This window comes from Gymnodraco acuticeps, unplaced genomic scaffold (genome assembly GCF_902827175.1).
Source record: "Gymnodraco acuticeps unplaced genomic scaffold, fGymAcu1.1, whole genome shotgun sequence".
In the NCBI taxonomy this organism is placed as follows: domain Eukaryota; kingdom Metazoa; phylum Chordata; class Actinopteri; order Perciformes; family Bathydraconidae; genus Gymnodraco; species Gymnodraco acuticeps.
Window position 1 is genome coordinate 4,537,874 of NW_022990459.1, and position 17,377 is coordinate 4,555,250.

At 39.6% G+C, this 17,377-nt stretch overlaps 1 protein-coding gene across 1 annotated transcript in view; it reads right to left on the minus strand.

Annotated features, from left to right (window-relative positions):
* Positions 1 to 6,098: 6,098 nt before the first annotated feature.
* Positions 6,099 to 17,377, minus strand: part of ntf3 (neurotrophin 3) — a 32,735-nt gene continuing 21,456 nt past the window's right edge. The window contains exon 2 of the mRNA XM_034226032.1: positions 6,099 to 7,730. Coding sequence (XP_034081923.1) covers positions 6,879 to 7,730 — 852 coding nt within the window. The 3' untranslated portion in view covers positions 6,099 to 6,878. The remainder of the gene's footprint in view (positions 7,731 to 17,377) is intronic.

Here is a 17,377-nt window from a genome sequence, read left to right on the forward strand (position 1 = left end):
TAACGCTGTATGACATGCTGACATCGTTAGCTTCAGATTTTTGGATGGCATCAGATATTGATTGTTTATTTGTGGTCATAATAAACTGTTACAAGTGTTACAAGTGTTACAAGAGGCAGGAAATGTCCCTATTAAATATCTTGCAACCCAGCCTTGTAAACTCAATTCAATGTACACATCAACATTTAATTGTATCAACGACTTATCTGCAGCATGGAAATATCCTTAAACCACATTTATTAATAAACTTGTTTCTGTATGAAGCTATGAAGCATGCTTCTCACCATTACAAAGTATTTGAAGACGGCTCAGCATACATAGATTTAAAACATAGTGCAGAACTTGGCTATTTTTGGGCAATACTGTAAGAACCATATTAGGACTTGTTTCCTAAAATACTTGGTATTAGTGGATCCCTCAAAGCCGTTTTGTGGAATGTCTGGTGCTGAACCTCGCACTGTCTAATCCTCAGAGAGTCAGAGCCTTTGGCATGAGAGCTGGGAGGAAATATCTGATTATCACAGTTTCCACACGCAATGAAAATACATGAATGTTTGGATGTTTGAGAACTGTACCATGTTACCAAGTGTTTGAATATAGATGGATTACCTCTTTTGGACAGTTTACCCCCAATGGAAATATATAATATTTAACAGTTGATATAAAACCTGTCCACCTCCATGCAATCAGTAGGATTTATCTGAGTGAGATATGTACCAAATGTTTAGGACATTTATTTCACTCTAAAACTCTTTTGTTAAATTGGGAGGGGAAGTCAATGTAGCAGGCTGACTTGATTCATGGAACTTTTTTAAATCAATCACTAACTAAGTGACACATTTTTGGGCCCCCAAGAGTTTGAGGCCCCAGGGCAGATGTTGGACAATTTAGCCAAACACATGCTCGATCTGACTCACTGCATGTCATCAAAGAAGCCGTTCTGTGTGTGTCATTCTGATTTAATGAAATATTCTGTAGGAAAAAAGATAACAGAGGCTCCTTGTGCGTCTATAATGTACTCCATTATGCTTTTTAAATGCCTGTTTTCCAAAGCCAATTTAGTTCACACCATAATGGTAGTTTTGAAGATCTCAAGAGGATAGGTGCATTTAGCTGTTCATTGGTTTAGATATATCTCATGTAACTGTTTCACTCCCTAAATAACTTTCCTGGCACAAATGTTCTGTATTATTGGTTTTAATTTAGCCTCATTGAAGACACCCTAAACCCACACAACTTTCTTATGATCTTTCTGCCTTTCAAATAGCAGACTAATCCTTTTATATACTTCGTAGAGCCCAAATCTTCTCCATTGCCTAAAAGGTTCTCATCTTCCATTATGGTCCATGTTTGTTGTTTAATCTTTGATTTCTTGATAAAATAACCAAACATTCATTTTTGAATGAAGCTTGATAATGACAGCCAAGATGAACATATGGATGGAAGCAAATCTTCTTATGAACTATGTTGGCTTTGAAGACCAACTTTCAAAGTATGTTGGCTCAGAGGGAGTTTTCTACCATCATTAACTAATGGGTGAGCTCCAGTCAGATTTACAGTAACAACAATGAGCCTAATTGACAGTTGCCTAATCCCGCCCCCACCTCTTGTCCTTGTTATGATCTTGCCATCTGTAAACACTCGCGACCTATGACCCTCAGGCTGTGAAAAGGCTTTGGGAGCTAAGACCCAAACACCAAAGCCAAGCAGCTATGGTTTCTGTAGGCACATGCATCTTGGGTGGGAGATGCATACAGAAGCTTGGAGTTTACAAACCATAGAACGTTTTATTTTGAGGATTTGTAACACTACTGGCAGTGCCGGAAAGTAATGTCACAAAATATTGTTGAATATTCATTATTTTGGAGTTAAATAAACAGTAGAAAGGTTAGTCCCTTTGAGTTTTGACCCTCATTGATCCTCATGTTATAACAATGCTGTCAATCAAACCATGTAACAGAAAGGTTTAGGGGTGGTTTTCTCTGGCTATGTTTCAGCAGCGCAACACGTAATCATTCTGGCAGCTCTTACAATCACCTTTGCCATGTTCCCTTACTAATACTGTGTGGAGGTGTTCCGAGGTGTGAGATCACAGATTACACGAGACTGCACTTGTAGCTCTGCCTGTAAGAGAAGGGATGAAAGAGCCGATGGGAGAGAAAGGATGGCATAATCATTCAGAACAAATCTGGTTCTTTTGGGGGAGTATTCATGAATTGTATTGCCACGACAACAGTGAAACACATTGTTGTAAATTATTAACAACTTCTAAACTGCCAGTATGCTTCAGTACTATCAGAGATGTTACTGCTCAGTCCTACTCAGAGACCTGGATAGGTTTCTTTCATTCCCTAAAATGGACCCATTACGCATAAAGCTCTTTCAACGTAAGCACACATTAAGTCATCACAGTGAAGGGGTTGCTGATCTGCTCCCTTTGCAACCTGACAAGTGTTAGGCTTATCTCAGAATAGGAAATTACGGCCTCAAATCCCAGCTCTGCATGTATGTACATCTCCTTAAATCAGCTTTACCCTTCTGTAAAACCCTGTGGTCATTAGGGACGGCACATTCTCACTCCGACTGCTTCCCTCACCTGCCTCAAATTAATAACAAATTGTAAGTTTGGCATTTCTACGCTTCAAAAGGGGCACATGGCCGCTGCCGAAGGACGATAGGGTTTTTAAAAAGCTGAGAGGGTAACCATGATGGTAATGTAATAAAGGTTGTCACATTTTGTGTAGAGCTTTGGTAAGAGATCATCAGCAGGGATGACCTCATGACTTGGCAAACATCACCGCCAAGCTTTGTGCCTCTTATCAATTTCGTCAAACTTTGTTGGCAACAACATAAGCTTCAGTAGCAACTTCAAAAGGCAATAATCTTCCGTAAGAATACAACTGTCTCATGAACATACGTCATTTACTAGCAGCTCAACACCTGTGGTCAAATGCACATTTGTTTACCATTACAAGTTGGGCTCCATTGGTTTGTTGTTGTAATGTAGTACCAGAGATATGCATATCCATTTTAAATCAGGGTCCAAAATCTTCTCTTGAATTCAGAATTAAAGTATGGGTCTATTTTCCCCAAGTTCGCCTCAATTTCCCACAAAAGGCCTCGATGTCTTCGAGGCGTGAAGATGGACGGTGTGGCGCAGTGCGCTGTGCAATGATCATCAGATCAAGGGGTGAAACCCGCCGCTGCTGCGTCTGTAAAGCCGGTGTGTCCTTGGGCAAGACACTTCACCTGAACTTGCTCCTGTGGGTATTGTCCACAGTATCTGACCATTGCATGTATCATATATGTGTAATGTGTGTATATGTAAAGCGCTTTGAGTCATTGATAAAGCGCTATAATAAATGTAAGGAATTATTATTATTAAAAGGTCCTATTTTTTATTATATTGAGGGAAGCCATCTTCATTTCAGAAGTTGTTAGAAATTGTTAAGCACTCTTTGCTCGCTAGGCACAAGATGGATGAATAAACTATCACCAGAAGAATGGCGATTGGCGATTATATAGCCAAGTGGTAAGGTAATCTTAGAAAATTAATAATGTTACCTGTTTGGCACTGAGCGTTGGTATTGGCCATTAACCATGACATGCAAAATCATTCAATAAGGACATTCTTCCTGGATATGCTAGGATAGTAGGAACTGCCACTCTGCAGTACAGAATAACTTGGGTAGCAGTTCTTTATAGTGAAAAAACACATACTTGCTCACCGCTCAGCACCCAAATCAACAAAAAAAGGAATGTCACACTCTTATTCAGTGCTGCAGCATGTTTTTAATCATGTTTTAATCAGAAACTATGCTTCAGAAAGACTAAAACCAGTGCTTGAGTTTTTTCACAAACTGCTGCAGAAAATGTCTGCAGTGAGTTCACAAAGTTCAGAGTGATAATTACCAAATGCCTGGAGCCAACACTTACAGAACTTAATACAATTAGCACAAGACCTTAATATAGACTGTATCTGTATGTCATGGCAGAGTCATGTACAGTCCAGTACACATTAAATAAATAGGTAGTTTAAAGTGTCTGAGCAAATCAGGTGCCATGTTGACGATTCTTAGCCGAATGGTAAAATATTTGGCCTGAAGTAAGGCACTAAATGGAAAATCCACCCTCATCTATAGAGTGTTTACTCCACTGATAGCTTTTTTATAACTTCCACCATCACTTTACACAATCTGTGAATACTTTGGTATTCATGATTTATATACCATTAGCATTACCCCTCAATTGTTCAACAAGACAGTGAGCGATGTCTAGTGTTGGGGTTGCAGAAACTTAAACCTTGGTATCTTTCAGGACCTTCACTTACCAAGAGGCTATAACTTACACCTAACTTAACACCTTTAGAGCTTTAGAGCAATGACATGTGGCTGGCATTACTGCATATTACTACGATGGTCTTTATGTAACGTAAAAGAAAGGCTAACTCAAGACTAGTAGCCTGTCGGTAAAGCCTGTTTTTGATACGATGGCTCAATTAATGTTGATTTTTTTTTCACAAAAAGTGACTTATTTATAGTTACGTAACCAACTTTAATGTTTAAAAGTGGATTTTTCCTTTAAAATAAGGATTCTTTGATAAAACCAGTCCTCCAAAGATAATGGTTTAAAATTGTGTGAACTGAACAGAAAAACGGTATTACTAAAATAAAGTTCATTCAATTCATTTTGAAAAACACAGTGGTATCTGTATTGCGTTGGACCCATCTAACACACAGCAACCCAGCTTAACTCCCAGCTGTGATTATGTGCGGTGGGTGACCTCTGAAGAATTTGATAATGACATATGTCAATCACATTGTCTAGTGTTTCTGTCTCACTGCACATTTGGAGATATGCCTCATTTGATTTCCAATTTCTCAATTTTTCTCAGTCGTTTGATATACCTTTTTACATTAATGTGACGTGGCTTTGCTCTTAGACTGTTGCAGTACGCCATTTTTATGATGGTTGTTTTTTGCTGCTTATGATGTTTCTCAAACCTCCTTTTTAGAAGCAGGATGTGTTCAGGATTGTTGGATATGGTTTGTTCTTGAACAACACCATTGCATTTTCAAGGTTTTCCTAACTCTAAATGCTGTGACTAATATCATAGATAATAAGAATGCCGTGATGATAACCATCACAACATTTTGACTAATTTTTGCATTTATTCTGAAACTCGCAGTGGGAGCCATTGTAGAAGGCCCTTTAGAACAATGCTTTGTTCAGTTTGAGTGAAATTATGCGAGGCAGCTTCAGGACTTTCTGAAACTAAAATATCACTTACCATTTACACACACATACATACACTTTTTACATATCCTCCTTCACATATTTTCCCAAATCCCCATGTGGTAAAGCTCCCTTTGAAATCTCTGTTCTCTGTCAATAATGTATCTGGATAAGTGAAGTGTAAAACATCTGATCAGATGACTATTGATCAGACTTCTAACCCTAACCCAGACCCTAACTATCACCCTTTCCCTCTCAAAGTCCCTGAACGCAAAAGTGAAAGACAGCATTACACAAAAAAATTTGAGCAAGGAAAAATCGAGCATCTTAATATTCTCTATGCTTGTTACTACTATCGACAGATCCCAAAACGATACCAAAACTAACAATTAGTCCATCTTACTCCAACTCCCTTACCTGATTGTGGTACTCAAGTTATGGTTAAAACGTCAACATGTTAGAAATACTTTTTCTCAAAGTAAACGAGGGACGCTTACATTTTATTACACAACATCTTGTATTTGGCTTATATCCTTGTTATGAAAATAATCGATGTTCTTCCAATGTAATCCATTTTAGAAGCGATAAACAGCAACCACTAATGCAAAGACCGCAGCAGCTGGTGAATATCTATTTTGAAGGACCACTGTATTATATAACCTGAATATATTATAATATTTCTCACCATTTAAATAAACCAACAACATATAAACTTATTTGTTAATAAAATATTTCCAGCTTTTAAGAAATATGTACTTTTTTATTAATAGGAAGAAGCAGAAACAGCTCATGATAACAGTCAAGTCAAATGTGTTGACCAGAGGTAGTCTGATGAAAAACAAACTCTGTTAGTCACTCAGATAAATTCTTATTTTTAATTTTTTCAAAACTCTCTCCCAGAGGAATGAACGGACTTGTTTTTTTACAGCAGTATAATGCAGTGTGAATGTACATACTTGGTCACAAATCTCAGATAAGTGTTTTGGTCACAGGATGCCTGACACCTCATTAAGGGGAAATTCTAGGAATGTGGACCCATATTTGTCTATGGGACAGGACCGTCACTTTTTAGGTTCATCCATAAAACATTTGTGGCAACGGCTGTGTGTGAGTTCCTGTGTCCTATCTCTCTGCTCTGCAGCCACACGGGTCAAGGCACATGTAAAGTCCTACTGTCGAGCACCTTTGCAGCCCAGCTCTGTAATAAAGTCTCAAAATGAGTTCATAGCTTGTTTCATTCCTTTTTCATAGACATTCTCTTCCTTTTTTAAGAAGATTTCTTTCAATAAATAACACAAATATATTCATACGTCATATATAGATAGATAAACATGTATAAACTACATGCATTTCATATAATTTAAATAATTTATATGTACAGTTCCCCGTCACACACTCCCTCCCCCCCCCCAGCCCCTCTCAAACGAGTTCTTCTGCGGCGGCAATTGCACCGTGGTGGATTTGCAGCACATTGATGTGAATTTTAAGTGGACCCAAGGTTTCTTCAGTAGAAGTTTCTTTAGCAAAGTGTCCTTACAACATGATTCATAATCCCGTGGTGAACTGTGACAGGAAATAAAAAATCCTATGCAGGAAGTAGAATTTCAAACAGGCTGTCACCAGCAAGGCTTGAATTGTTTTGATTACGTCCTATGTCTCGGACGTTTCCTCGACAACGCGCAGACGCAGGAAGTGTCTATGCGTATCCACCTCCAGCCAACTAAATTGCGAACTTGCGTCAGCGCGCGGACATAAGTCTGCGTCGTCTTGCACTGCGAGTTCCAGTTCTTATCATCGATGCCCCTGCAGCCCCCTTTGAAGGGCCTTGGGTTCCGACAGCGCGTCTCAAAAAAGTATTGTTTGATGTTCTGCGTGGCGCTGGTTTTAATTTTGGCCAGTACAGTGACAGCTTGCCCTTCGGTGTCCACTGCATTGGTTTTATCTGTCACCCACTGGCTCTCGCTGTCGCACACAGAATATTCCCCACGGTAGCTCTTGTGCTCAGCATAACGCTTCTTCCGTGTCTTGTTCCCCGCCGCCCCTCCGTCCAACCCACCGCTCACGTAATCGTCCGAGGGGTACAGCGGCGGGGGCTGAAGGGGGGGCCGGTCGCTCAGTAGCACTCGAGGTGAGTTGTATCGCTTGTGTTGCCTGAGAAGGTTTGAGTTCAACACCACGTCGTCACTGCTCCCCCCGCTGCGACCCCCCCAACGCTCCACATCGCCCTGCTCCTCTGAGGGAAAGTTTGCAGAGAGGTGAGGCGACAGCGAGTCCCTGCTCCCCCCCTGTTGGCTCTCGTTCCCCCTGGTCCTCCCCCTCGTCAGGTCGGCCTGTAGCAGCTGGATGATGAGGGAGTTCAACGGGTCGGGATTCGGCTGCTGCTCCTGATGTTGCCCCTGGCGGCTGCTGTCCATGTGCGTCGCCTGGATACCATAGAGGTACATGAGGACCATGACATACAGCAGGATGGACATCACTAGATTTACCTGCAAGATCTGCAAAAGACAGAAGGATAGAAACTTGTAAGAGATGTGCAATGTAGAGGTGAGGCAAAGATACTTAAGTAGGTAGAAAGAGCCAATACATGCAACAACAGGAAGTTAATTGTTGTAGTTTAACCTGTTCCTTTGTCCCACTTATTTACAATTAGCATAGACTGTGAGAGATTCATTGCGACTGACACTTCCCGTTACAGTTTTGTCCAATGTTTTTTAGCAAATTTAAATAGTTAATTACGCATGTTTTTATGGGAGCCTTTGGCTTGAACTCATTTACCATAATATAAATGTGGTAAATGTGTCTTGTACAGTATGCACACAGTAATTGGAAGTGACGTGCTGCTACATGCATAACCTACCATGTGGTGATTTGACACATATAATCGTATTACATGGAAATGCTTGGCACAAAATGTAACACACCTGCGCATACGCACACACACATTGCCAAATGCCCAATCCCTGAAAAAGGATTAGTTCTTAGAGAGAACTTATTATTGATGCAACAAAAAAAATACTAGAAAGTAAAATTGTTTTATTTCATGTGTATTAATGGATCAATGGATCAATAGTTAGATATTAGATAGATGGATATTCACTGATGTGTACTTTTCCAAAATGATCAGAAACACTTCCATCTTTAGTAGTTTTGGAAACCTTAGTCAAAGATTGCATCACACCCCAACAGTGCCTTGGCTCTTGTCTTGCTTCCTCCAGTCAAAACCAAAATTAAAACAAGCCTCACCTGAAGCAGCTTTTACTACCACAGTATAGTACCTTTGTGGGGGAAACTTCTGAAGCAATAGACTGTCTCTCTGAGTCAGGACTCAGAGAGACACGAGGAGAACTGGAGCTTTGATGGCAAACACTGACGGTTTATTTGGAGCTTCGGCCAGAGAATTCACAAGACATGTCAAAGGGCCACGAGTTGATCACACGGTGCAGGTGCCTGCTCAGTCAGGACAGTATGAACTGATAAACTGGGTCAAAGTTATGGGTCTTGGAAAATATTTCCCCAACAACCTTCACATCTTATTTGGGCGTCAGTCATCGAATCAAGCCTGAAATGCTTTTTCAGTCTTTCTAACAGACTATCAGTCATTCATTACAGTTTAAAAACCTGTGTGTTGATCAGTGGGGGAACTGCATCACAGTAACATAATGCTTGTGCCACAAACCTGAAACCCATAGAACAACTGTACAAGAGAGCTATCAAGGTTTTTGACAGAAAACCAAATTCACACCACCACAACATTTCTTGAATTTTGACAATTTACGTCTTTTAAAAGTGTGTGTTTTTTTAATATGGACTGCATCCCCCCCCCCCCCTTATGGGAATTCATCCACAAAAAGACACTGGACGCTGCACTAGGTCAGAAACCAGAGGAGACTGTGAGGTCAACTTTTGGACAAAATGTCCTCTCCATTAAAGGCAGCTCATTTTGGAATAGCCTCCCAACTGAGATACAGGATTGTCCCACTCTCAATAGTTTTAAAGGACAACTTAAAGAATGGTTGAGCAGCAAACAGACGTGTAATCACCACTAAATGCACTTTATGTAGCACTTTTATCTTATCTTGCACTTTATAGCTGCTACATTGCACTGCCATGTGGTAAATGCTTGTGTGCTGCTCATGCTCTTTTAGCTCAAAGCTCAAATCCGGCTCATTTACACTTCTAAGCATTATTTTGTTTTAAAGTGTTCATCAATGTGCACTGTCCCGATTCAAATAAACGATTAAATGAAATGAAAATGAAATGTCAGAAAGCCAATGTTTATGTTCGTTGGTGCAGACGTTTCAGCCCCATGCTTGTTTCCAGACAGTAAGGTCAAGATGTGTTGCTGGTTTTAATCTCTTGGAAGATACAAGCTCTCAGATAAGATGTGTTTGTCTTCCTTTGTATTTTCTTTACCAAAGCTGACTGGCGTCTTTCATAATTTGAACATTTTAGCAAGAACATCTTGTACTGTTGGCCATTGTACAGTTTGACAGGTAGCTCAACGGTCGACAGCCTGGAGATGTAATGTACCTTTGAATTAACCTAACCCTAACCTGCAATATCTGATGACTCAGCCGAAGAAAAATGTGAACACAACACCAACACATATTCAAATGTCATATTGAAAAGCCATTCAGGGGAAAAAGAAAGCCATCCAGCAGTCATGTTCTGTTCAATATTATCCCTTTACTGTCGCTCTGTTTTGGTCTCAACCAACTCCAGAGGAACGTTTTTGTCAGTTTAGCGGCTTTGTTCACCAGGGGAGATGCTAACTGTGTGTGTGCTGTTTAGTGCTGGGTAGTTAGGATACAGTAGGTTTATCGGGATTTTATAATAATCTAACACTGACCATCATTTCAGAAATGGTTTACTCTGAACCTGGCACGATTGTAACCTGGTAATACCATTTTGTTTCAAACATGCTTTTGGACGTAGTATTTTATTGTCTGACCATCATTACATTCAGTTTTACTAACCAACTGTTCTTGAGCCTTGCCAGATACACAGTTCTTTAAGCCATGCCTTGAGAAATCATTGTCCTTTAACTGGTAGCTTTGTTAAATTCTCTTTAGCATTTACATTGCAAAGACGCATCATCCCCCATTAGAAATGTTCTCCTCAGTTACCTTTTGCTATAGAAAAAAAATCTTTCTCTGACTCATACAGTAAATATAATTCAACCCTGCAGGTTTCTCCTCAACTCGAGCAAAGCTAAGCCAAAATGACTTCAAATTATTTCTTAATCATTATTACCACGAAAAGAACAGTAGCTCCTCTGTTTCTCACAGCAAAGGCCATGTGAGGCTCTTGTTAGAAATGAAGGTTATAGTTAACCCTGAACTATAAAAAGCAGGCTGTGCTCTGCAGCATCATATGCTAGGAATCTACATGTATCAAAACGGAGAAAAATATGTAGTCATACTCCATTTCTCCCCCTGGTCACAACGACAAAACACTAAACAATTCATATTATATTCATTTTAGTCTAGCAATCGTTGAGAATAACTAGCAGATGCCCCAGCTTATAAACATCAGTGTTCCCTTTAGAAAAACTGTATGCAAAGTCAAAGACAAAATGAGATAACAAAATACTTTTCTCCTGTGTCAGCCAGTGTAATGATAGTATTTACACAGATAAGCAGATGGTGATAACAGATTTGCTTTTGGGAAATTTTTGTTTATGTCGCAATGCAGTGCACATGCATGTTCAATAAACCTTTCAATGACAGGTGGAGGTTAAAATGTATTTCCGAGGGAGGAGGAGGTAAAACAAAAAGAAACATAATCGACAAACAGATGGCTGCGAACAAAAATAGTTGGTTAGTGACAGTGGGACTTCTGTTCAGCAGCAATGTCATCTTGTAATGGATCTGAAAACACACACACATAGACACATTTGTGCTGTCAAGGACCCTAATGGACATATTAACAAATAATTTACCCTGAAAGCAATTCTTAATCCAGCAAGCAAGCTCTTCTTCTGATTTATACCTCAGATAAAAATTAACATAGACGTAAAACACTGTTCGATGGTCATTGCGGTTCAACGTCAAGAAAGCAGCTCTCTCTTTTTGATCCAGTTCCTCTTTGTATTTTAGCTGTTATATGAGAGTTATGGTCTGAAAAAAGCATGCTTCAGTATATATGGACAGAACTTCTTTCACCTATGGTCGACTGTGGTTACTGGGTTGCTTTATGTTTGATTTTGGTGACACCCTGAAGACAAGCAGACGTGATTAGCCCTTCATGGCTTTTTGACTGTGTGACATGTCACATAAGCAACATATTGTGACACTGACAACTTCCCAAATCAGGTGCCTGGCCGGTAGCAAATAGCTGTGTATGAAATCTCATACTCACAGGTTACTTACTTTAAGAGGCTGTACACAGCTTTTGTTTGTTTTTTCCTTTCTTGTATAGTGTTATATAGATTTTTGTGCATATAAACGGTCTACTTCCATGACATAGTGAGATCACTATTTAACACTCGCACTTCTATTGGCTAGTGCTCCAACATTGTACGTGATTGATGGGACATTTCTAAGCAGTAGACCAATCACAACAGAGCTGGCCAGCTAACCAATCAGAGCAGACTGGGCTCTGGTTTCAGACAGAGGGTGAAAACAGGTGCTGCAGTATGAGAACAATAAAGCACTACATAGGCTACTTAATTTAACGTGATACTTAGTTCGTTTTGACATTCAGTGCAGTGGGTAGTGAATGTTAGGGAAGGAACTTTGTCATTGATGGTCAAAGTGTGCTGTTTGTGTGAGAGACATGAAGGCAAAAAAGAAAAACACAGACAGATGTTAACAAATAAAATGCAATAAAATCTATTTATGTGCAGCCAAGGATTGTCAGGATATTAAGAGTCCACCTGTTCTTAGGCATCAAGGTGAATCTATTTACCACGTGCCATATTCTGTTTCTGTTGAATGTGTGACCACAGATAATTAATGACAAACACTGTTTGCTTGTTTTCCTGTCTTTCAGTCTGCCTTTGGATGCGACTCAGATCTGGAAACAGCATCGCTGTGCAGTTTTAACAGAGATGACAACAAAATCCAAGAAGGTATTTGGGAATTACTTTTGTAACAGTTAAGTGTGAAACAGATTTAGGAGCATTACCAGCACACTTTGGACACATTCAAACATGAAATGAGATGAGATGAGATTTACTAATCCGAGGGAAACTGTTGTGCAGCAATTGCAGTTCGAAGTAGAAACCATCACCAATATAAAATATATAATATTTACTCAGTTTAAATAAAAAATGTGCACATTGTCATCAATTATAAACAGATTAACAGTTTGTATTGATGGTGATTCATTGGTCATGTTGAGGAAATTAACATCTCAAATTGGAATACATGAATGGAGCAGCACCAATCCTTAAACATTTAAAGGATTTGAACAAATTTATCTAACAGAGAAGCATATACAACTTGTGAACAAATGTGTTACAAATATGTTACAATAATCAATACTTGTTTGCGCAACACCAAAAGTGTTATTACGTTGTACAATTCAACACATCTCCCTCCCTTTCTATGACGAACTTCGTGTAAAACGCTTTCCCGTAAGACATGTTAGAACCAGAACAACCCTCAAGCTGATATCAGAGGTTATAACCTGGCTGGCAACTTTGTTCATTTGTTTTAAAGCAGCTTTGCCTCTAGCTTGAGGTCTGAGCAACTACAAGATTTTACGGTGGATTTGAATTGTTTGGTTTACCAAAAAGATCAGAGCGTTTTCTCAGCCAAAGAGCTTCGACAATTCAAAATCCTCAGTTGGTTACCTGCAATGTGTAGATATTGTACTGTGCATGTGCAGGTTGGGGCAAGAAGAAACATCTCAAGCCTCAGGGAACTCAGGATTCCTCACATTCATCTAGGTCATCAGAACTTTTGAGGAATTTCAGTGTTCACAGGAATCACGAAACTGGCCTCTTGTTTTAAGCGTAATGTCACCATCAGCATATATTATGTAAGCTCACAGTATTTATTTTAACTGACTTTTCCCTGTCGAAAATAAGAATGAACTTGAAAACAGCAGCAAGCGTGTTTACCAGAATTTCACCGGGTGCCTCTGAGCAATGTGCTTCACACTTAAGTGGGTAATTGCTCAAGGAAAATATATTTTTCATGTGACATTCAGATGGTACTGTGGACTGAAAATATTCACAGAACTGGGTGATACTGGAATGCAGGGTTTTGCACCATGTGACTCCAGTTCATTTAACAGCAAAATTAGATAAAGGTTTTTCCGTCCTTTTCTGTTGCCAATGAACACACGGAAATCTGCCTAAATTATGAATGATTGGACAGGACAGTAACAAAAATATACATCCCTCAGTTTTTGCGAAAAAACAGAAGGTAACAAATGTCCTTATATGTGGAAAATGTGCCTACTTCTTTCTTTATTTATTGAATAAGCAAACATTTTCCTGATGAGTTTATGGTCTCAGTCTCTACTTTGAACTCTTCTTTAATACAGCATGATATTGATTGAGTAAACAATGATCTTATTTAGATTGAAATCATACAATAAAAAAGCAGATTTATAAGAGCGGTGCTAGCTTGTGATTGACTGGTTGCTAGGGTTCTTACAACCGTAACTCTTTTTCCTTCAACAAATGTATTTCTATGATTTCAGTTGCCTAAATATGTCTTGTTAATCATTTGGTTGTACCAAGCTCTACTCTCTCATGTCACTTCTGGTTCCAAAATCACAAATAGCTATGCATATTGGGTCATACATTTTAACTTTGATAAATATCTCTCTCACCTCAGGCTGCGTTCCAACCTTTTTTAAACACGCTGTAGTGCAGCCTCTTATCAAAAAACAGAACCTTGATCATTCTGTTCTCTCCAACTTTAGACTTATGTCTAAGCTTCCCTTCCTATCTAAAGTCCTAGAGAAAGCAGCACAGAAACTGCTCTCCTAAGAGTTTTTAATGATCTTTTTTTAACTGCTGATTCTGGGAAGTCTGCTGTGCTAGTGCTTTTAGACTTGGCTGCTGCTTTTGATACCATTGACCACCAAATTATTTTATCACGCCTTGAACTGTGTGTTGGTATTAAAGGTAACGTCCTAAAATGGTTTCAATCTTATCTGTCAGGAAGGACAGTTTCTGTGCATCTTGGCCACTATTCTTCAGCTGCAGCCGCACTAGGCTATGGGGTCCATCAAGGCTCTATCTTAGGCCCCATTTTGTTTTCACTGTATTTGCTACCACTGGGGTCAATTTTCAAAAAGCATAACATTTCATATCATTGCTTTGTAGATGATCTAGGAATACCTTGCTTAGCTGTCTGAAAGACATTAAATCATGGATGGAAATCAACTTCTTGACTCTCAACGAAAACAAGATAGAGATTTTAATATGTGGTTCCTCTGAGCAAGAAAGAAAACAGAGGTGACAGGGCTTTCGCTATTGCAGCTCCCAGACTGTGGAAATGCCTCTCAGTACATATCCGGGATGCTGAGTCTATTGAACTTTTTAAATCTCAGCCAAAAACTCACCTCTTTGCACTGGCTTTTAATACTAGTTGAACATAATATGTTTACATTTGTATGTGTTTTTATTAGTGCTGTCAAAATTATCGCGTTAATGGCGGTAATTAATTTTTTTAATTAATTGCGTTAAAATATTTAACGCATTTAAAGGTGGGGTAGGTAAGTTTCAGAAACCGGCTCGAGTGCACTAAAATTTGAAAGTACACAGCCGAAAAGAATCCGCCCCTTCCTTCAGACTTCCTTACAGAGCACCTCCTCCAACACACATGAACGCGCTCATGACGTCAGCAGACTGGTGAAAGTGGCCGCCTGTTGCTGGCGAGTCATTGAAGTACTGCTGCAATGCACGCCCAATGACGGCACGAGATACATTTGTGCGTGCACGAGATGGAAGGTTGACAGACAAGGCGGCAATCCAGGCGCTAAACGGATTGGTTGTACTTTTTACAGTATTACGGCTTCCACAGATGACATTTTTGTATGGATTTTTTGTCAAAGCACTTCAGATATTCATTGCTATCGGGATGTTAAGAGCATTCCATGGAATATAACAAAAAGTGTATCTGGAGCCGGTTTCTCAAACTTACCTACCCCACCTTTAACGCATGTGCAGAATGGCCCGCCCCATACATGCCACCAGTGGCAGCGCCAGGGTATGGCTGGGGTAGGCTACACCCATACCCAGGGCCGGCCCTCGGCATAGGCAGTATAGGCGAATGCTAAGGGCGCATCAACCCATAGGGGGCGCCGGAAAAAAAAAAAAAAAAAAGTTAGAAATTAAAAAGATTTTTTATTTATTTTTTCATAATACACAATTTCCCGATTTTGGATCAACAAAGTACATCTTATTATCTTATACTAACATAACTACGCGTACAGCGCCCATAAACTATGGCACACCCCCCCAAAATCAAGTTGAACTGCCCCAGTCCCAGTAAAAAGGTTTATGTGAAATTGTTCTTTTTTTTAAAATAATGGTTTTAGTGTGCAATTATAGGTTTTAATTTATTTTGTATTTGTATTTGTATTCATTTAAAATAAATCAAACTCCCAAAAAACATACACAGCTTCTGTGTGCTTTTATTAACATTGGAATTTACATTGTAAGCGGCCGCAGGGGTGAGAGCTTTAGAGAGCTCTCTCCTGAAAGACTGAGAGGCTCTGATAACCTCAGCTCAGTGAGGTAAAGGCACACCTCTATATGATCATTATAGTTATAAAAAAATCAGCTAAAATCTTGCCTAGGGCGGCAAATTGGTCAGGGCCGGCCCTGCCCATACCAAGAAATGGCTTAGCTCCACCATGAAAAATGATGTTAAAGTAAGCAAAATAAAGTCTGCCAACTCGCGCGGAGTAAATTGCACAGACAGCAGTTAGTAAGATTGATTTCAGTAGCCACGGTTTTGAAAACTTTTGTCACGTAGTGATAGTCTTCTCAATAGAACATCTTTGATAATGTCTTCTGGCCAATCAGAATCAAGATAACGGCGTGGTGTTGTTGCAGGAAGTCCCGACGGAGAATACTTTTGCTGTAGTACAGTACAGGGGTGCACATAACTGGTACGCAGGTTATGTGCGTAATCTGAAATGCGTACCGTCACTTGTGTCACAAAGCGCATTTGCGTACCGACGTACTTGTGAAACTTTTCCAGAAGGCGGTTAGATCACCGGACGACAGAGTCGGTCTCCGTGTGCACAGACAGGGCTGCTGTTAACGTCGGTCTGTACAACGGAATTGTGCCAAAACTACGCCAACCGGCTGCGGAGGGAGACTCCCCCCCTTCACTGGAGAACTGCGCTAAAACAGCTGATCACAACGTTCACACTCTGTGGTCACGAAGTACTCCACTAGCCGCCGCCCCCCCCCTCTCTGTCGACTTTCCTGAAGTACTCCCCCGTTGATAGAAATCAACACGTAATGAATTAAGACCCCACGGTTTGATGATTGATAGGTGTGTGGGTTGTCTTTCATTTTGACATGCAGAAATGTTTTATAATAAACATAGATAGGCCTACTGTATGTTAAATGGATATATCCGCCTTCTTTCATTTATCTTTCCATTCCCACAACAATATACATAAATAAATGGCATATTTTGGACATAGTTCGAATGGTGATTAATCATGATTAATACATTTTTAAGCTGTGATTAATCTGATTAAACATTTTAATCGTTTGACAGCCCTAGTTTTTATATGTTTCTAGTTATTGTGCATTTTATCATGTTTTTAATTATTGTTTTATTATTTTACTCCCATTGTGTTATTTTATATTGTATTTATTGCCTGTACAGCACTTTGGTCAACTGAGGTTGTTTTAAATGTGCTATATAAATAAATAAAGATTGATTGAGATTGAGATATGAGAGAACTTACATCACAATCCTACTCTCACACGCATATTGACTGCCGACAAGATGGAGAGGAAATCATTACGTAAACATGGATAAGAACAAGGTTTATTTCTGGCAACCACATCTCCAACCTCACACACATCACCGTACAGGGATGTTGAAGACAGAGATGTTGTGTTTGACACCCTTTGAAGGAAATGTTGCTCAACCTCTCACCACTCAGAGCCCACCACAATTGGTTTGAACATAATTGACCTGTACATTGAAAG